Below are 22,557 nucleotides of genomic sequence, written 5' to 3'. Positions count from 1 at the left end.
TGAACCTCACTTAGACCCCTGACTTGTAAGGAGATTTCTGGTTTATAAGAAGAGTTGGTAGCTATGGCTTATTGCTGTGTCGAAGGAAGGAATCATTGCAACATGATTGATACTGAACAAAGCTAGCATTTAAATTTAAAAAGCACTAGTTTTAACATATTTAGTAAGTAATAATTTTATCAGTCCTTGTTGATGTGCCTGCTTTTTTTTTTTTTTTGACAACTGAATCTCTTCAATTGACTGCAATATGAGATTGAATGAAAGGTGAGGTTTTTTGGTTTGTTTTTTTTTTAGTTATGGATTTTACAGTCAATGCTTTTAGTTGAGATAGGACTGGACAGATGGGATAAAAAAGTAATCTCTGGCATGAAATGTATGTCTGAAACACTGCTGATGGAATGGCTGCTTCATTCTGCCCTATTTGCATGGTTTGTTTTCCAGTACTGCAAGTAGATTACCTTGAACACATGATTATGGCTGAATGGTCCTGTATATAGACATAGAATCATAGAATGGTTTGAGTTGGAAGGGACCTTAAAGATCATCTGGTTCCAACCCCCATGCCTTGTAAAAAGTCTTGCCCCATCTTTCCTGCAGGCCCCCGTTAGTTACTGGAAGGCTGCTATAAGGTCTCCCCAGAGCCTTCTATTCTGCATTCAGCCTGTCCTCATATGGGAGGTGCTCCAGCCCTCTGATCATCTTCGTGTCCCTCCTCTGGACTCGCTCCAACAGGTCCATGTACTTCTTATGTTGGAGGCCCCCAGACCTGGAAGCAGTACTGCAGGTGCTACTCACGAGCAGAGTAGAGGGGGAGAATCGCCTCCCTCGGCCTGCTGGTCACACTTCTTTTGATGCAGCCCAGGATACAGTTGCCTTTGCTGCAAGCGCGCATTGCTGGGTCATGTGCCAGAACAACTGCAAGTTTGCAGACTGAACTTTAGGAATCTAATTTCCCTGCACAAGTCAGGTCACCAGTCTTCCTCTTCAGTCAAAGAAGGATGCTGCTTCGCAGAACACCCTCAGAGCACCTAAGCTGAGCCTACGTTCCAAAGAAGCCTGTAGACAAGGCTCCTTACAAGACAGAGAAGCTTAAAAACATAGCTTCTTAATTTAGACAATTCTGTTAAATGTCTGCAAACCCTTGCTGTACCTCTGTGAGTACGAGGTGATATTGCACTATATTGACACTTATGTGGAAATTACTTTAGAAGAAACACCTTCTTGAAATCAGTATATTTGCAGTGTTTCGGATTATGAAGATTAACAGCCGGCACTGAAGCAATGAGTTTCAGTGGCCTGAGTGGGAGTTTGAGGTGAGTTTGCCACTAAAACTAAAAGTTTAAGAAAGTTCTCTCCCCTCTGCCCCCCATGGATAGTACCAGCTTTTTCCTAAGACTTCCAGATATGAATTAGTGTTTTATTAACAGTATTAATAATGTAGAAAAATAATTACATTAACAATAATCTATAATAGAGAATAATATTATAGAATAGCAATATTAATAATATATGCATTGATTATATATTTTGGGATCTCTTGATATTATGACAGCTTTTAAAGCATTATTAAATATCCGTTGTTCTTGAGAATAAAGAAACACGGAAGTAGATGCCGTTCTTGTCTTGCAGAATGTATATATGCAAACAATGCAGCAGTCCCCAGACAGGTCACCTTAAAGGACATGTGTGGCCATGCCTTGTATTCGTTAAAACAGCTTTTTGTTACAGTCTGTACAGCTATAGATTTGTTTTGTGAAGTTACAGTAGCAGTTGTTTAGGCAACTCATAAATTCATAAGTATTTTTTTTATACTGCATGAAGCTTCTGTGGATACTGAAATGTTAATTCTTACAAATTAATGTCTGATTTCATAGTGGATGCTGCTTTGAGCAGGAATTTGGACTAGATGACTTACTGAGATCCCTTCCAACATGATTTTTTTTTTTACAATTCTACACAGTGCACTATTTTATAAATGTTGGTTTTATTGTCACTTTTTAGTGAATGTACTATCTATTAATTTAAGTACAAAGTAATTTTTAGCCTTCACAATTTTAATGTAATTTCTTCACTCTTGTTGTTGATCCTTTTCTCCTGGCTTTCTGACTGAAAGGCTGTTTCTTCTCTGTCTTAGTAAGTACTTTCTCCACCTATGTTGCGTCTTTAAAAAAAACCACAAAACAACAGCAAAAACTTTGCTTTGCATGTTACACATGTTGTGAAACAACTTCAAATTCGCTTTAATGTTAGCTATAATTTGGTTGTTTCCTTTAGGTAACAAAAGCTGCAGTGGATCTATACAGAGCTTATCTTCAACAGATACCAAAGATACACCAAAGGCTCCATCAAACCCTGATTTGCCTCCCAAAATGTGCAGGAGATTAAGATTAGATACTGCATCAAGTAATGGCTATCAAAGACCAGGATCTGTGTAAGTCATCAAGGCCCTTTGGAGATTTGTGTTGTTACAGTATTGTTTACTATAAAGTGATCCCAGAGAGCTTCATAAGTAGTTGAAAAAGCAGCCATAAATACTTGATCTGAATATTTCTGTATATGTGAATTATTTATCTAGCTTCATTAAAATTGTAAACAATGGAGATACGGCACAAAGTCTGTTAAGTCAGCTGAGGGACTCACACTGAGTTCATTAGACTACAGATAAGGTCTATAATGAAGAAATGTATCTTTTTGAAAGTAATTAGTATTATTGTCTCCGGTTCTTCTGGAATTTAATGTTTCAAGGAGCATAGCTGCTACTTACTGTCCACACTGTTAGGTCAAGAAGATCATCAGATCTTGTTTGTGTAAGTCCAAAATTCAAGAATGGAAAAAAAACCAAACTTCTGGTCTGAAATTTTTTTTTTGGTCCATGTTGAATAGCTGATTTTTTTTTTCCTAATAGTTGGGGTTTTTTGTCAGGGGGTATTTTGAAAGGAGGATAGTTCCAAGCAACAGAGGTTATAATTTAGCTTGTTGAGATTTGTGTTAGCAATGTTTTTCAGTGCTTTTAGCACAAATTTAAGAGTCAGAATATCTTTACTGTCATCCTGACTTTGACCCAGACTTTCTCTGTCCCAATGAACAAATGATTTCCAGATCTGCAGAGCACCAAGTTCTCCAAATACTGCAGGACTCCATTCAGCCTCTCCGCTTTTTAAACTGAAACGGATCACTGTAGTCATTTCACAGACTGTTGTGTCTTAAACAGAGAATCCTGCACAGCTCAGAGCTGCAGCATCATAGGGACAGACTGTCAGTAGAAAGACTTCCAGTATATCTATTGGCCATCCATGAACTGAATTTTAAATATAGGGTGTTAAGATTTCCCTTGCTGACTCAGCAAGGCACTAGAGCATGTGGAAATCAGGCCCCAGTTAAGTTCTACCCTTAAGAATTCTGCTGGATAGGGACATAAATTCAGCTGCTGAATTTCCAGTGTTTCCCTAAGTGAATAATTAAAACAATTTTTAAAAATGTGTCCATGTCTTTAGATGATTACAAGTCAAGTTAGTCTGTGTGATTTATTAATGGGCAAAGTGTAAAGCAAGGTGGTGCTTTATTTTCAGAGTGGCTGCAAGAGCCCAGTTGTTTGAAAGTGCTGGTTCACTTAAACAAGTTTCTTCAGGACGGTAAGTGCTTCACACCATTTAACAATTTGTAAAATCCCTTTTGTTTTGCTGGCTTCAAAGATTGAAATAGAAGTGTTGGAGCTTTGTTTTTTGTCTTTTGGACAGCATTATGTGGCATGCAAAATTTTTGAGGTTTATTAAACTCATCCTTTCTCCAGAAGAAAACAAAATCTAATGGAGAATACCAGCCTAGCTGGCTGTTCTGTCCCCTGGGGGAATTGCAGTGAGAAATGCTCAGGTTAGCAATCTGCTTAATGACATAGGTACAAGAGTAAATTAACAGGATTTAATTTAGGATAAAGGTCCTCTACTTATTCCATATAGCTGTTTGTATATACATGCTTTCAGCAGAGTAGCAAACACACTAGTTTGTAGTAATTTCTTCATATACCCAAGTTTTGAATAACAGTTGCTTTAGAAAGTTGAGGGTTAACTGGATCAGGATTCCTGTCTTTCCCATCACACCTTCCATGCCTCAGTAGCTGTCTGGAGAACTGTACCCCTTTCTTCTTTGCAGGAATTATTTACATGTACTTTACTATTGCATGCATTTATTTAGTGGATTTGATTCATTCTTACATGAAATTACAATCTTCTGATAACTGCTCGTCTAGGAAGCAGTATCTTCCATACATTACTAACCGGCCCACATTTAACAGGCTAAGATGTGGGAGAAAGTCCATCTCTCTTTTCATTGTCCCTGCATTTCAAGTTCTTTGCAACAGAACATATCTTTTTGTCTATCACTTTACTTGCTGTTCACCAGGAACTGTTGAGCTTACTGGAACTGTCAAGTGATAGAAAAAGAAAAAAAAAAAGTTAATCCATTAATCCAAAAGTAGTAATCTGAAGTAGCGCAACTGTAAATGAAGATGCTGAGGTGTGCAGCAGTGGAATATATCTGTTCTCTCTGACAGATCTAGCAGGGGCGAGAAAGAGAAAGCTGACCTGCAAAGGCCCACTGATTTTGTTCAAAAGAAGGAGTTTACACAAATCAAGGCTGGTTTTCTTTTGTGTAGCACGTGAACCGCAAGGTGACCAAAAAAATAAGGAGGCAGGGCGGAAAGGAACATGAAAACAGCAGGGCATTAATTTAAGGAAGAAAAGTATAAATTAAGAGACTGGAATGTTCTTAAACCAGTGCCCTAAGCTGAGAGTGATGACTGCTTCACCAGTCCTGCATCATTTCACCTCCACCACTGTTCCTTCTCTTATTTTGTATTGCTCCCTTCTTGTAAATTCTCCTCTGTCGTTCCCTCATAGCCTGCACCACATGTATCTGTATATAAAAACCATGTAAAAAGCAAAAATCTGACAAAGGAAAAATGTAGCAGTTTGATAATGGATATGGAGAGCAGATAACAAAGCCGAAAACGCTGAAAGGCTTAATAGCTATTCTACTTCAGCCTTCCTAAGAAAGCAGAAGAGCAACAGTAACAAGGAGAACGGAAAAGGAGAGGTCAGCCAGCAAAATGAAGAAGAAATAAGTAGCTCAGCTGTTCTTATATAGTGCTGCTCAAGTCTGAATAAGATTTTCCAATTCAGAGCCAGCTTTTATTTGCCTCTCATGCATATTATGAACATGAAGGCTGATTTAAAACTTTAGGATAGTCTTTTTTTTTTGCTCTGAAGTATCTAGAAATCATGGTAATTACATCTTGATCCACCCAGTAGAAAAGCCTGCTCAGTTCCTAACTCTACTATCTAATGAATATATGTAGGACAGAGTGTAAGACAGAGGAACTATTTTTAAGCTGTCTGGTTTGATATGAGAAATACTGAAGTGAAGACAGTGTTGAACTCTGTACAGGGGTTACTAACCCTGCTAAAAATAGGTAGTTTTGAAATTTTAAGCTACTACGTATCTATAATATCTAAGTAGATTCATTCCTACTTGAAGCGTCTGAAGCATTCTGATCTGATCTGACAGATCAGATCAAAAGTACCTATATGGATTTTTAGTCTTGTTTTGTCATCTGTATGCAGCACGTAATTTTGTACTTGATGCTTTACCACCACAGTGGCCTGGTGTTACTTAATTCCTTCTTCCAAGTAGTCTCTGCAACCCTGCTTTCTGACTCTGCATATGTGATATCTCTAATATGACTGTGTGTGTGTCCCCTTTTTTTTATTGCTGGGTCATTATTTGACCTGGCTCTTTTCTCTCCTTGTGTACATGACTACATGCCCCCATAGCACTACCAGTCTGAACACATTTCTTTTAGTCAGAAAGAGGAGAGGCCACAGTACCTGTTTCAGGATTGGACTAGGAAGACCAAAATGTCATGCCCTGTCCAACCTGTGCTCTCTTTTCCAATTCCAGAATTACTTTGACTTCTCAGTCTTCCCATTCATTCCTCCCCTCCTGTCTTCAAGTTCATTAATCATCCATCTCCCAGACTGTGGTATTAAGCTACTGTGTACACTGAGACCAATCCCTGCTGCTAATCTAGTATGTACTAGAAAGAGGTGATGGAGTTTTACTACTTTCACAAATACTACAGTTATCCAACAGTCTTAGTAAGGCCTGAGGTCTCTTTATTGCAGCTTCTGTACAAACAGAAATAATAACAGAAAACACATAATCCCTGACTCTATCTTTTCTTGACTTTGATTTAGAGGTGCACAGAAAGTCAGTAAGTTTCTCACATAGAGTAAGAAACTGCATCCTAAGGATTTTCATTAGAAAAGAATACCTAGAAAAATAGGAAGGAGTTGGTGACAGCAAACAGCTCCGGCTTGGCAGCAGGATCTCTAGGTGCTAGGCTGGGACTTTAACAGGAGTAGGCTGACAGTATGAAGCCCTGTAGACCCATGCTCCACTCCCAACCATATGATTAAATATCCTTCCCAAGTCATTCTTCTATTTATTTTCATGCTATATTTTGCATTTCCTTAAAAATCTGGAATGCCTTGCCCAGACCAGTGTTTTCTCCTCAGTCAAGCTTGTCTGTAAGTCTACCACCTCCAGGAGTCTAGGAACCTTTCTTCTTCCTGTAGGATATTAACTGATGAGTCGTCTGAGAGAGATTCATGTGTTTTCCCTCATTGATTCCTCTTCTGGCTTCTGTCTTTGTCTTGCTGGACTGAAAATTCATTAGGGCAGGAACACACTTTTAAAGCTTATTTATAACTTTTAAAATAATAATTTTTTATTATTATTAAGAAGGCTTCAGGTAGTGTTGACTGCATGTAGTCAAGTAAAATAGTTTATGGTCTGATAAGTATCTACCCTTTGACTGCTAGTATAAGTTTATCATTATGGGTTCAAAACAAACATAATAAAAAGTAGGGAAAATGCATTTTTTTCTCATCTGGAGTCAATCCCATAAAGTCATGAAAAGAAGGCACTTTTAGGAAATATGGGTACCATTTTCTGAAGCCTGTTTTTTCTCTGCACTGAACAACATGAATCACACTCTTCTCAGATTATTAACATCATCTTAAGAGAACCATAATGGATGATGGTGATGTTATCACATGCTTTTTAACAAATGGCCTCATATGTAGGGCGGAGAGCATTAACACTGTAAATAAGAATGTCCATTTTCATAAGCGCATGTGTAAAAAATGCCCAAGAACCTGCAAGCCCTTTTCATTGCTAATGTTTCTAGCTGGATAGGGTTGAAGTGAATAATAAGTAATACGAGAATCTAAGTAATCAAATGGAGTGTGGAGGCAATAACCAGAGGTTTGAAAATTACTCCAGAATTATGAGTAAATATTCATAGAACCTATCTCTCATTATACCACATTGGGATGTAATTACTCTGTGTCAGGAGCCAGGTGCTGGGAAGAATCCTGTAATTCATGAGCTTTTGAGAAACTGACTATGTACCTTGTGTTTCTGTATCTGTATAAATATCAAACACTGGGAAGCATTTTCTTTCCAGAACTGAACAAGTCAGAGTCCATATTTTCTTATCTTCTTTTTGCTTTTAGGGTAGACATACTACCTATCAGGTAAAATTAAAAGCTGAAAACAGAATAGTTTAGCAGTCATAAGAGAATATAGGAGAAAATTGCATTTATTTTTATTAACTTTTTCTAAGGGCACTAAAAACCAATGTGTCATATTTCAAGAATAACTTAATTAATTCTGCCTCAGATTTAAATGTTGCAGCTCTGTTTCATTATTGCCTTCAATGTCTTTTGTCACAGGATTACTCGGATGTCCCATTCTTAACATGGGAAACTGGCTTGATAGTCATGCCACTCAGTAAAATCAGATTTGAAATCATCTCTGTGCTTTAGTAAATTCATATACCAGTTATCTTATATGAATTGCAACTATAAGCATTATTAACTGTCACTCTACTGCTTTATTTGCGTAAAGTCCATGATTATGCCACACAGGATGTAGCTGTTTCATCTGTTCTTGATCTGGGTCAGTATAATTAGAACATCTGTAGGGCTCTTTGTTACACTGACTTTGAGGAAAAATGATATTGAGATTAAAGAATTTAATATAAGTTTATGTGTGACCTTCGGTAAAGTCATCTAATCTCCCTCTTTATATTTAAGTATATATTATGTAGATTATTATGTATACATTTGCATGTTTTATAAAGAGGAATGAAGCTTCACACCTGTCCTGTCCACTGTAGATGGAAAGTTCTTCAGAACAGTAGGCACCAAGGAGTTGTCCTGGAAAAGTGCTGAACAGAGCAGCCTACACCAGCCAGAAAGCAAGACAACATTGAAGCAAAGTAGACAAACAGGGGTCATGTTGCTCTAGTTAGCAGTGTATCCAGAATGACAGTAATGAGAGTTAGAAATGTTTTCAGCATCCTGAAAATAAGGTGCCCTTGGGCATCAAGGGCACCTCTCAAAATTCTTGACCTCTTGGAAATCTCAGCCTGAGTGTTTAACCCTTGACGAGTCAGTTGTTTGCTTAAGATGAAGGCAAAGCACTCCACTTGGTCTAGTCATAAATCAGCTTCAGAGCTTTTTCTTCAGAGGAACAAAACGTTTCTGGAAAGCTCACACATGCAAACTTGGGAATATGTCCATCTACTCGTAACCTTTTAGGGATTCAGATGAGTGATGGGGTGCTAGCACTGATTGGCACGAGGGTATGAAGCCAGGGTAGAGGGATGCTCTCTGGTCCTGTTAGAAACTCTGTCCCTGCTTAACCTCACCTTTGGGTGTGGAACTCCAGAGGTGAAGTGCAATGGGCCCCATTGGCAGAACACAACATAAAATAGACTTCTTATGCTAATGCTTATGATGTGGCACTATTATTAATCTAATTTACGACTCTGTTATTTCACTATTTTGGGAGGAAAGACAAAATAGCTTACACGTCACTTGCATATACACCCTCTCAAAAAAGTATGTTAGAAATTTTGAACTTCACCACAGATCACATACTTGGTCATTGAGATAAATCCTGGCTGGAAGGAAAGCTGAATCAATAACACCATCACATCATATGAAGGTGAAGTAATCAACAAGTTCATCTTCATTTGGTATAATGTGGGTTTCCAATAAGTTTAAAGACACTCAGAAATACTGATGGATCATATAAAAATTGCTTTGAGTACCGAAATTAAAGGTATTAGGTAAAGCACGGGAATCTAGAAGCCATATCAAGGGGTGACCTAATCTGTCCTCCTTCTCTGGGATATATAGATATATAGATTATATATCTAACCTAGTTCTTTTACAGATATCTGTGTAGTGGCTTTTTTAAATTTGTTTTTTTTTTTTAATGAATTTTTAGTAATGGGAGTTCATCAATTTGGGATTCTCCAATTCTTGGCAGTTCCAGTCCAGCTACAGATTAAGAGACATAAACTTAGCTGTCTACCTGTAGGTGTCTTCATGTCAGTTATTATTTAAGGAAGTATTTTGTTGAAGGTTTCACTCCAGGCAGTGGTGAGCTCACCATGAACCTAGTGAGCCTAGTTGCACACTCAAGTAGGTGTCTACTGTAGTAGAATCCAGACCTGGAGGGTCTGTGGAGTTAAGCATGTAGGTTATTTATAGATGTCTAAATTTAGGTGGCTGAAGCTGAAGCTCACCCCAGACACCTAATTTAAATCTCCTTCGCTGCAACTGAAGTCCATTTAAGTCCTTTTTGCAGTCAGCCTGGAGAACAGATATCTCCTTTTTTGCCTCATTTTACCTTCTATGTATTGTTTTCTTCCAACTGTATTTTCTCACAAGTCATCTTTTTAGACCTTTAATGATCACTTTTGAATTGTCTGCAGGCAGTCCATCACCTGCTTCAAGCAATATGCTCAATTTAGTACTCATCTGAATGACAACTTCAACTGGAACGAAAGAATCCTTTTAAAAGTTATAAATTATATTCCTCTTTAAACCTCTAAGTAGGATGTTGGTCTCTTTTCTGCAATAACATGCTTGTTAACTCCAGTAAGCTTGGAGTTATTGTCTGCTATAATTGTACTCCTCTGAACTACTGTGTAACGAGTCATTACTATCCTGTATTTGTGCAACTGATTATTCCTACTCTTCCTAGGTTTTAATTTAATTTCTTTATACTTTTTTCCTTGTTATCTCATTTATTGCAAGGCTGTTGTTTTTTTTTTTTTTTCCTTTCAGACAAGCAAAAGCCATGTATTCCTGTAAGGCTGAGCATAGTCATGAGCTGTCTTTCCCACAGGGGGCAATATTTTCCAATGGTAAGATGTTTTACATTCTCTTTTTACATAAAAAATATATAAAACACTGAACTGTATCCACAAGATAACAGAGCGTAATTACATATTCAGCTCTCAGCTTTTGCCCTAATTTTTCAATTACTCTTGATTAAGTACTGTATAAGTAAATATATGAACCATATACAGGATCTTTTACAGTGTTAATTTATTGTAAGTATGTTTTGTTTGTCTGGCTGGTTTTTTTGCAGTGTACCCATCAGTGGAACCAGGCTGGTTAAAAGCAACTTATGAAGGCAAAACAGGACTCGTTCCCGAGAATTATGTTGTCTTCCTCTAGTAATCTTTAGTGGACAGCAATATCTTCATGGTATCCATGGTAACAAATAATAAGCACTATGATTTTTATCTGACACAGATATGGGATCAGCCCGTTAGCTGAGTGGTAGATTTCCTTCAGATACTGCAGCTGCAGGTTACACAGCTCCCTATCAATGGAACAGAATGTAATGAAACAGTTAACAGGTTCTGTACTGAAGACGGTACTCTGTTTAAATAACTTCCATTGTTTGAAAAGGTTGTTCTGTTCTTCTTTTATGGGTAAGGAACACTAGACCAATAAAATCAAAAAAGTTGCCATTTAGCTGCAGACTTTCAGGTCCTAGAATGTTGCTCACAGAAGTGTGAAATTTAGAGGCAATGCACTCTATGACATTTCTTGCAATCTCTCATTTTTAATATGGAAAATTGTATTTTTATATAATATAAGTAAATGCTTCTATTGTTATCTGAATTCTCCCTTAGAAAACTTGATTCTAAAATTAGTCCTAATCATTTCAAATAAGAAATGAATTTTCGGTAAATCAGAAGCTTGACCTTCTGTTAGTCATTGAGATTACAATACGTTATAGAATTTATGCAACTGGTAATGAAATCAGTTATACACTGCCTGAGCAGTAAGCACAACATCTGTAGAAAACAAGATGCTGAATCTGCAAGGATTGGTAGTAATCTGAAGTGAGCAGTGAAAAACAGCAGTATGTTTTGAAACCTGAGATAAATTTTAACTGAATCCTTTTCCAACTTCTTCCATTGCAAATAAGACAAATGGCCTGTGAAGTAGATAACTGTATAAGCTATGAATGCTGAAAGCTCCATGTAGCAATAAAAGTATTTAGTATTATTTCTCCTGACTTCCACTAAACTATTTGACAAAGATTTCTCCCCTTCCACAGAATAAAAAAGCCATACTTTTCAAAGGTTTTGTAAAGACCCATTGATTGCTCCTGATAGGACTGAAAAAAAAACAAAACCAAACAAACCCAAAAACCATAAGCATCTTTCTAAATCTGAGCATCTGTTTTGCACAGCTTGAGAGAAAACATGCACTCCTTGCTTGGCTACTTACCATGCCCCATTGAAAACCAAGATGTTTAAGCTCCATATTAGTAATTCTTCAGCATTAGTGCTACAGAAAGAATTCACCGTTTCATCGACCTGTGTAGGCTTAGTTTCATAGACCTATTAAGGCTTAGTTCTTTCTTGAGTAACACAAATCAATACATAAATCTTCTGTTGAGTTATAAGTTCTGCACTACTTCCAGAAAGTTTAAGGAAGAACTACTGTTAGGCCTGAAAACATCAATAATCTTTTATTGCTTCTTTTTTCTTTCCATAGCCTTTTTCTTGTTTAAATTAGAAAATAAGGTTTTTTTGCCAACATAAAGAAGCACATCAGAACCTTCTTTACTTGTATGTAGTGCATGATTTCTGCAGAGCAATTCTGTGTTGGAATTCAGGCTGGTGACAAAAGCCTGCAGGATCCTCCTCCTGACTAATTAAAGTATCAGGTGGCGATCAGGAAAGGAGAGGCTCTAAGAGCATCCTCCCGGAAGTAGTCTTGCTTTTCAGATGGGGAGTCTGGGTAAGACTGACAGCAGGCAGTTTAGAGACCCCTTGAATTAGTGACTGGGTGATCTGGGTTCTTTCTTCCCTCTAAACAGCTTAATTTTAAGTCCTCAATGATGTTTCACTTCACCATAAGACCAGACTGTGTTCAGCGCGTTGCGATGAAGGGTTGTTCCAGACATTGTCACAGGCAGTGAAGGCAGACATGTGTGCTCAGCTAATTTGCCCAGAGCAGATGTGAAAAGAAGTGAAGGTCTTTTCTCATCAGATTGAGCCTTTCTTATTTCTAAGGCAACCCAAGATTTCTTCCTGTAAGCTATGCCTGCAACTGCCACTGCTGTGAGAAGTTCAACATGGTTTGGTTGTGTTTTTGCTATATTTCACAATCCGAAAATTGTAGGATATCAAAAGGCTTACCTCTGGTGACCTTCCCAGGAGTGCTGCTGCAGGCAAAAAGGAGCAGAAAGGAAGGCAGAGCTGTGAGCAGAGGCTGGAGGCTCAGCACACATCTCATAGAGAAATGCAGTGGTCTGGGGAAAAAAACACACTTCTTCTGTCTATTGCAGTGGGGTCAGTGGCAAATGGACCTTTATTGATCATCCTTTGATGACTTCTTATGCCTCTTAGGAGGAAGCTAATTGTTGTGAAATTCTTGAGGAATGGTGAAATAGAAAATGCTTAGTCTTACTTGCTTTGCTTTAGACCGATTTAAAAAAAAAGGCAGCAGCAGGGGGGTGGAAGGTAACCTTCGGTAATCTCACAGCCTGTGTGTATGTCTGGGTATTCTCCAGTATTGTGTTTTGAAACCAAGTGATCTGAGTGCAAGCTAGAGGACTCAAAGATGCTAAGTTCATTAAAGATTTTGTAAAACGCAAAGTTCAGTTACAGATTAAGTAAATGGAGTCTGTAAGTGCTGAGGGAAAGGTTGTAGAAAAACCTGGAGAAATCCCTGTGGAGGAGAGGTGTTCTGTCTATTCCCATGCATTCATCTCACATTAGACACAAAATTGAATTGCAGATGACAACTTCATGAGAAGCTTGATCCCATTCATTCTTCTGCTCACAAAATAAATCTGTATTTTCCTCCCTAAGACTCTGCACTTTCTGAGGCCCGTCTTTTGAACCAGCCATGATGATTACATAATTTTGAAGTAGCTTAGCTTTAAAATGGCATTTACATCTGAAAAAGATTATGCCCATTCTTAATTACAGTTAACCACTCACTCTCAGTGGGATGCGTAAGTTTTTTCATTTTTTAAAATATTTTGGTTTTTTCTGTTGCTCTCTTCTGCGGTACATAACAAGCACTTTCTGTATAATCTCACTGCTGGGTTGTGGATGTCCCAGTTCTTCCCTGACTTTCCAGGAAGCTGTACAATGAACTGGAAAGTTAAGTAACTGTGTTCAAAGTGAGCACTGAAATGGGGGAGAGGGCAGCACCAAAGCTCATCTAATGATGATACTCTCAGGCCTGACCAAAAATTCCTTCTCATAATTGCAAAGGATCAGAAATCCATGTAACATTTAAATGAAAATATAATATCTTTATAGTGCCTTACCAGAAAATTAAGCAAGCTGAACTAAATTAGTTCATAGTGTTGATTTAATGTTTTTTATGAAAGATTCACTCTACAAGCAAAGGTTGCGCAATTTTTTAATTATAAATATTATTATCCTCCCTAAAAGGATGCAGCAGTTTTTTTCCAAATATCACTGTAGAACTCAAGGTAGATGACATGTTGTGATTGCTATTTGTCACGTGGAAATAATGTCTGTATCCACAACTTATGTAATTAGCTATGTTTTTTCTTTGTTAAACCTTTTGGTACATGTTGCAGCACAACATGAATCAAATTAATAGCGTGAAGGACTGATATATTGTATGATAAATATGTAAAGTATATTAATATTTTATATTAACACTTTTTATTAATGATAAAGATGAAAAATATTCTGGTATAATTCCTATGAGTTCAGTATTAAAATGTACTTGCCATATTTTGGCATTTAGAGTTCTATGTAACAAAACTCCTAAACCATAGCTGTCACTTATGTCCCTAACTAATCTATAAAGTTCATTGTTCAATTCTTTTTGGAACGAAATGATGCACAGATTTGCTGACCAGCACTATTCTATGATAGTAATAGTAACTTATTTTCCTTTTATGTATTTTCTGGTGCTAATCTCTATTCTTTGCCTGTAATTGGATTGAATTGTAATGTGCCTTGAGGAAGGACATGTTAGGAGAGGAAAAGTTGCAGAATTCAGCAGTTCAGAACAATAATTACAACAACAACGAAAAAGCATTGTATGACAGTAATTGGATTCTTTTTGTTAAATTTCTTCACTGGTCTATTTTCTACTTAATACGATTGCATCAGAATAAGTAAGGAATATAAAAAGCACATTGTTCTTCATACTTTTCCTAAGGCAGTGGTTTGTGAAATTTTGGATTGAGCAGCAAGAAGAGCAATCCCAGTAGGGGAGCACATCTTCCAGACTGGGGTGGATATTCTCCACTGATGAAAACTTGCGAAGCTCTAGTGAAGTCAAAGACAGACTTTTAGCAATTTGTAGTGAGGGTTTGCTGGCCAGAAGCCCCCAGAAAGTAGATGCAATATTCTGTTAATGGGGTAACATATGATACGGCTTGGCATTACCCTTTCTTTCAGCGAAGCACCCTATATAACTCATTCAATTAGCAGAGATCAAGCTATAGGCAAAATTCAGTCTTGTTCTTTGTGGTCACGCAGCCCTGACAACCGCTGCTGTGGCGGCCATTCCAGTTACTGCTCGTGCAGAAGGCAGACTGTCGATCAGGCTGTTTCAGTACAAATTGGGAGGTCTCTTTTTTTGGATAAGATTTTGCATGGGCTTTGGGAGTTTGCTTTGTTTTGTTTGAATAACATGCTTGGTATCCAAACAGCTGCTAATTCAATGTTGTAATTCAGTCACTGAAGCTCATAGCATTGTTTTTCTTGTCCTGTATGTGGCAGTATTTAATAAGCCATTGGATTATCCTTGTTAGTTCAAGTACAGGGATTGGTGCTTCAACCCTTGGATGTCTCAGCTGAAAGCTCTTCTGCATCTGAGCTTTTTGGAAGTGTTTTATTGGGAATTGTTAAAGTTCTGTCACTGAAGATAGCACCACAATCTTGGCACTACAAGAGTTTCTCTTATAGCAAAGGGCAAAGCAGCTGAACAGGGCACATGGATAGTTTCAATTTTCAATCATATTTATGACAATTTTGGAGGTATTAGAGTTTATAGGGGTTCCTTTAGATACTATATGGTATTTTAATAGGAAAGTATATACAATCAATAACTATATATATTTAATAAAGTCCTACTAAATTATCTTATTGAACTCTCTGTTTATTTTGTAGTGTGGTTTCAATAATTATCTGCACTCTGTATATATCTACATGTAAATAACTGGCATGACATGCATAAGCTGACTTGCAGACATAGTTCTATGTTGTACTTTACACTGTATTTCAAACATTTGAAAAAAGGTTTTTCAAAATAAAAAGCCTTTCCACACAAACTAGTTTCTTTCTTATTTTTAAATTTGGGCTGTTTCAGACTTTTGTTTTTTTCCAAGTAATAATACTTTCGTACTGCTGCCATCCATACCTGCATTTTTCAGTGAAGTTTCACTCATGGGATGCTTTACATAGAGGACATTCCTCCTGACACCGAGCAATGGGCACATGTACGAATACGAGACAAGTGTCACCTGTTACCCTGATCACATGGAAGTCTCCAAAGATGGGGCTTTTGAGGAAAAGAAAATGACAGCTTTGCATGTTGGGTAACAAGAAGCACAACCCTGGTAAATCAAATCACCATTGATGAGGTCTTTGCCTCTGAAAATGAGCAGGTGGGCAGCTCGCGGGAGGCTTTTTGGTGACCCCATTCCAACAACACTGCCTGTGAGGGAAGGAACGTGAGCGCAGTGGTTTCTGCAGGTTTGCTTGTGTCCCTTTCCTAGCATTTCTCCAAGGCTTTTCACCCCAGACCTGCAGCTTTTCTGGCCCTCAGGAGGGAGCTATTTCCATTGCCATCTGTGCCCCAGGCAAGGGAGCTAAGAGGTGGCCTGCCTCGCCCTTCTCCTGAAGGGACTCCAGAAACCCAAGAGGCTTTTATAACCCTGACACAATCAAGCTTTATTACGATATTAACTAAAAATAACTACATTTCTTAAGGAAGATCAGTGAGCTGATAAACTCCCCATTCAGTGTGCTGCATCAGTGCCAGGGAAGATGGGTCCTGCTCCTGCCGGCCTGGCTGTTGGCTGCCTGCCCTGGGCTGCTCCCGGCTCCTGCGGGCCTCCTCTCCTGCCTGTGAGCCCCAGGCCTGCCTGCGAGTCCCGGGCCTGCCTGCGCGTTCTGGGCCTGTCTGTGAGCCCCAGGCCTCCCTGCGCCCCCCTGGGCTGCCCCGGCTGCCTGCCTCACAGGTCTGTGTCTTGCCCAGGCCCTGCTCTGCGACTGCTCAGGCAACATCAGATACAACTGAAAACAAAACATAGATACCACGGCCATAAATAAAAAATGAGTTAGGCAGAGAAGCAAAACAACACGGAGCAGGTGGGGAAACAGTCTTTCCCTTGCGTTGCTTTCTCACCGCTACTCCCAAGTGAAACTTACACTTCACAGCTCTCCCTGCTGGAGCATTGCAGAGATGAGGAGTCTGCTTCCAGGAACCAACATGTCACCTGCAGCCCGTGGTCACCAAACACAGCCTGTGCCTTGCTGAGGTCCCAGCCCCCCGCACAGTGCAGGGCCAGGGAGAGGGACGGGCTCCCCTTGCAGGGACCGAGGGATGCAGTCGGGCTGGCGATGCCGCTTCTGGCTGCGTTAGCTCTGCTGGCAAAGCCTGACGAGGACGGGGACTGCAACACGGGGGGTTAGAGCTGAGATGTAGCTTGTTGCTCTTAGTTAAAGCCTGCTGAGCTACACCCAAGGTGGGCTGTAACAACCAGGATCTAAGCCGTCACCCAGAGGAGGCATCTGTGACTGACCCTGTCACCACTCATTCCCCGGAACACTCCCCAGCACCACAGGACTTGTGGACAGACGGTAAATCCGAGGGCAGCAGCACAGCTGAGTGTGGAGACCCAGAGATGCCTGAGCTGCCCTGCTGCTCCCTTGTGCCTGGCAGCTTGGGAGCAGAGCTGTCACCTGTACGTGCAGCTGTATCAGCCAGCTCTGTGACTGCCTGGTGGGGCCGGCACTCACCCCTCAATGCATCTCTGCGCCTGCTGAGGACCGTGAAAGCACACGTGGTAAGAGCTGCCACAGATGCCCAGCTCCGCATAGTGAGTAGGCATATGGAGAAATGAAGAATATGTGTGTTTTGATAGTTCAAAAACGATAGCTCATCACAGATTTTAGATTAAAAATCTGAAATAAAATGGCTGTTTTTTTCTGTTGGAGCTTTCCGCCCTTTCCCACGGGCATGCAGGCTCCTTGGCTTTCAGATCCTCTAATCTGCAGGAGTGAACACAGACTAGTATGGGGTCTAGACTAAACCCTAAAATTGATCTTATCATTTTCGCAGTGCCCGTAGGGCCATTTTATTTGGCATCATGCAATAACCAAGATTTTTCTATATATTTCCCAGAAACAAACGTCTAGCTAGATGTATTTTTACCTTTCAGTGAGCATTTAAATGAAAAAAGACATAAATTTCTGTCTAACTCAGTGTATTATCACTGAAGTGAAAACTCCCAAGGGATGAGACACTACCTGTGTTTCTGACTAGAAGGGGTGAAGAGGGACTTCATTTTTGGTTGCATTAAGGCACCTTACAGCGCAGGATTCTCATGTGTTTGGAAAAGTGGATCTCCTGGTCTGCAGGTTTTATTGCTTGGTAAGCCTGCAAGGTGGACTATAGAGCAGGTGACTTGTGGAATAGTTACGGTGTAGAACAGACACCGGAGTGAGCCGGGGCGGCGCAGAGGCCCTGCAGCACTCGGTCGAGGGGAAGCAGGATGCGAGCAAGGGTCTGCAGCCGCGCCGGCTGTGCCACCCCCGCAACTGTGCTGGCTGCAGCCCCCCACCCTCGCAAAGAGGAGAAATTTCAGTCATCCCAGGAAATGGCGTAGGCGTAGACTGAGCAGGCTGCAAAGTCTGTTTAGATTCCAGTTGGGAATGTTTTCTCATTAATTGGGCACGATTCATTCCTTCAGAACCCACCTGCCTTTCGAACATGAACACTGTGATTTCTAAACATGGTAAATAAGTTATTTTCACTTTCATTTTTTTAAAAATTTTATTTCACATTTGTAAAGCTTTTCCTGTGTAATTTGTATTAATCACAGATATGGAAAGAAAGTATTGAAAGATATTCTCGGCTTCTTTTGCAACGGTTGGCTGCTTTTCCATTGTATTTATGGCAACAAGCTCAGAAGCTGAACTAACCTAGAGCAAGTGCCTTTGCCAAAGATCATGGTGTGCTTTTTAATGTAAACATGCAGGGATTCATGGGAACACTGAGTGACCTCCACAGCCGGTACAGAAAGGAGTCTTAATTCACTTGAAAGTACTTTAGTAATTGGAATACATCTTTCTGCCAGTATAATTGAGGAGCTGATTAGTTAGACTTAGCACAGGTGTATTTCATTTAAAATTACTGTTAATGGCTCTCGGGTGCCCTTAGAAGGGATTACAGTCCCATCTGAATGAAAAACATCAGCAATTTATTTCTGTTGGTGGTCATTGCTTTTGTCTTCTCTCAAAAAAACACATTTAAAGGGAAACATTCGGCTTACCTGGATTGTGGGTATTTTCAAAACATGATTTGAAATGGCACGCTTTGCGCTACGGCGGCCACGAGCTCCGTTTCCCTGTCGGGCAGGGGGCTGGGGAGGGGCGGTGGGCTCAGCCGTGGGGGTCTCAGGGGGATGCATGGAGAGCATGCAGCCTGCCCCAGCACAGCACAGCTCGGAGCAGGAGCCACGGGCTTCGACCAAGCTCATCTGGGGGCTCCATAGTCCACATTGTGACCATATGCTCATGGCATTGCTGGGGAAACATCAACGTCCTGGGTAAGCGGGTGAGATGATAGCTGCGCGGTGGGAAGCCCCATGAGAAACCTTTCATAGGACGATTCACAAACCCGGGTGGAAGAAGGAAACCTGAGCTTGATCAATCTAGACAGTGTTCCTCCAAATAAATTAACAGGCATACAGGATACAACTGGTTCCTAGAATGAAACAAATGCTGTTTGCAAGGACCTCACAAGAAGATAACAAAGACTAGGGTTTCGGTGTGCCTGAGCTGGCAAGCTGAGCACAAAGCGCTGGAAATGGAGGCCGTGAAAGCCGTGATGACTGAGTCCTGAATTACCACAAAACAAGCAGGATGCCTACCTGCAGTGAAACTCCACCAAAAAAAAAAAAAATAAATAAATAAATAAATAAATAAATAAATCTGAGGGCTCTGGGACACCCTCCATGGACATCTGAAGGAAGCAGATAGATAGCAGGAGACCTGAGAGAGACTGTGGTGCAAACAAATGGTGTTGGGCAGTGTGCTGCAAATATATCTTTACACAAAACCACAGCTTAAATAGTAATTTTAAGTCTGTTATTTCCTGCTGTTGGTGGAGGGATGCTTATGTTTGGCCCTGAAAAACAGTTTCTTTTCTGTACTTATGACAAACTGTGCCTGCCTTGGATAGGAAAAAAGGTCATTCTGCATGATGTCCTGCCTCCTCTGTTACAGGCTCAGTATAAGGTATCTCCCCAGGCCCTTCCTTGAGAAATTTGCAGTAAATGCCATATGACTGTTTCACCCAGCTTCCAGCTGTGATTTGTAACACCGTTTTGGTCTGGAATGGGTCCTTCTCTCTGCCCGCCCTCTCCCCCTGTAGTTCAAATGATGCAAAACAAAAAAGCACAATTAATTTTACCTTTGGAGCAATGCAGAACTGAGTTGTACAAATAGGTTCAGGTTCTGCCACCGCTGAAGCTTTTCCTTAATAATTTTGTCTCATCATCTTTGTTGAAATGATTCCTTGAAATATTTCCCGACTAAATGAACTGAGAAGCCAAATGGTCAGATATCTCTAAGTGCATTAGCATGAAAACCTCAGGTGAACATTGTGGCTTTTTAGCTAATGCAATTAGCTTCACTGGATAGTTTTTATCCAGAGGGAAAATCAAGAAAGGGTGCTCCTTCATCACCATGTTACTTGTGCGCACGTCTCATAAACAGCTCATCTCCTCAATGCAGCAGGAACGCACACAGCACTTTTCACTTTTTACAGTTTCCAAGGCACTCGTTCAGGTCAGGCTTCCCCCGGAGGATACAGCACATTCGAGTGAAACAGAGAGAACACCCAGACCATCGCAGTGGGCGATTTAGGACAGAGGCCCTCCTTGTAGCACTGCCCCAGCCTTGGCTCGGTTTGGTGCCTGCTCCAGCACTGCAGCATCTTCGTTATTGACACATACAAAAGGAAATCATGGCTTCATCTGAATTACTGCATGGCAAGATCTCTTTCACTCAGATAACACAAAATAGCAAGGCTTTCTTCCCTGTGAGCAGCAGATGATTACTGCACGAACTCATTAGAATGTTTAAGTGGAAGTTCACCTGCGCTGTGCCGAGATGAGTCAGTCTCCGTAGCATCTGTATCATTACGGAGGCTGAGAGGTCACAATGAGAAAACATCTTTTAGGCAGGCTGTTATTAGCTAAAGGTTAAAGCAAAAGCTTCTACTCCAAAGGGCTTAAACATCTCATTTCAAATAAAGAGTAACATTATTTTACTCTTTATACACTTCCATTACCATGTCTGTTAAAGAAACCAAAACCCTTAAATTTTTGTGAGCACTAGAGGTATGCATTCAGACTGAATTTGGACATAGCATATATATATATATATATGTATAGCCATTCCACTCATCCCAGAGGAACATCATTGCACAAATAAATAATTGGAGACTAAATAAAGGTACCAGTGCAGGTGTCCTCAGCTGAATGCCTATTTAAGTAGGAGCACAGTCTTAAATTTTGACACCTTGTAGTTCTTTGGTCTCTCAAAACCTCTTTATTTTCTTCTGTGTGCTGGTTGCTACTAGAACGTCCACTTTAAAGAAACCCACATATTTTTGTATTGACCAAATGCCTTCCACTCTTGTTTAATACAGCACAGAATGGTTTAAAACTAAAGTAATTTTGAAAAAATCATCTATGGGGTAAATCCCAGCCCTGTTAAACTGGTCATGATATGCACAGGGAGTATACTGACAATGTCTTAGAGATCAATTCACAAGAACAAGGACACTCAGAAATAAATCTGAAACATCACTTTCAGGATGTATTGTATTCTCTGGAAATAATGTGTAAAAGTACTGTTGTTGGCACAATTAATACTTCTCTGAGAGCACATTATCTATGATTAACATTACAGTGCATCCTTAGCAAGGGGTGACATCCAGACCACCAGTCCAGACCTCAATTGCCAGCTCAAAATGAGAGGGGAGAGAGTTGGTCTCTGCCCTGGAAGGAGACCACACCACATTGCCCAGCTGCTCCGCCTGGCACCCATGCCTCTTGCTGGGCGTGAGTCCTGCTCCTCGCCCGTTGCACACCACGTCAGAAGGCAGCAGCATGGGAAGTGGGATGTGTTAATGATGAGGAAAGGATCACCTGAGTGCTGGAGTCAGATCCTCAAAAGCCAGAGGTTCCCTGTTGGTGCAGACAAGAAAAGGTTGCAACGGGCCAAGTCACCAACTCCTCTGTGCACCAGCCACGGGACAGAGCCACCTCCCCTGGGACTGGAGATCGCACGGTGGATGGCTCCTGCAGAGTGTTGCACCTTACACCTTGGGAATCAGATCTGGCAGTGTCCGCTTTCGGTAGGGGAGAACTCTAGTTCTTGGTATGGACAGTGCAGGGAGCTCACCAACAGCCTCTGTAGTGCCTTGGGACAACTTACCCTCAAAACTTGGCTATAAAATACAAATAATTCATTATATATGAAATCATTATATATAAATCATTATATCGGAAATAGAAATTAATCCTTACCCAACGTGCAGGTGTCTGTGCTAGTTGTCCCTCTACTCAGATATATTTTTCCTGATACAGAGAGGCAGCAGAGTGCCATTGGCACCTGTAGGTAGTTCTGCTGTGCATCCACCTACCACAGCGCGGGTCATGCTTTCAGTAAGTTTTTCCTTTGTGTATTTATGCCAGAAGATCAGGAATGCATTGTAACTTATTTTTTCTGGTTTTATACACTAACAGTTTGACAGATTGTAGGTTTTATTAAAATCACTACCTTCCACGTAAGTAAAAAAAAAAACCAGCACGGTGCTGTTTTGTAGCTTTACTTTCCGTCTAATGGTAACTGAAGATTTAAACACTTCTCATACT

General features: G+C 40.2%; 1 protein-coding gene across 1 annotated transcript in view; it reads left to right on the top strand.

Moving 5' to 3' along the window:
- Positions 1-11,098, top strand: part of ARHGAP42 (Rho GTPase activating protein 42) — a gene marked incomplete at its 5' end in the record, with an annotated part of 54,718 nt that extends 43,620 nt beyond the window's left edge. The window contains 4 exons of the mRNA XM_010079365.1: positions 2,275-2,431; positions 3,570-3,632; positions 10,203-10,282; positions 10,510-11,098. Coding sequence (XP_010077667.1) covers positions 2,275-2,431; positions 3,570-3,632; positions 10,203-10,282; positions 10,510-10,598 — 389 coding nt within the window. The remainder of the gene's footprint in view (positions 1-2,274; positions 2,432-3,569; positions 3,633-10,202; positions 10,283-10,509) is intronic.
- Positions 11,099-22,557: the final 11,459 nt, after the last annotated feature.

The sequence above is a fragment of the Pterocles gutturalis genome, unplaced genomic scaffold (assembly GCF_000699245.1).
Source record: "Pterocles gutturalis isolate BGI_N339 unplaced genomic scaffold, ASM69924v1 scaffold394, whole genome shotgun sequence".
Taxonomy (NCBI): Eukaryota; Metazoa; Chordata; class Aves; order Pterocliformes; family Pteroclidae; genus Pterocles; species Pterocles gutturalis.
Note: the sequence above shows the minus strand (reverse complement) of the source record. Positions and strands in the feature narration are given on the sequence as shown.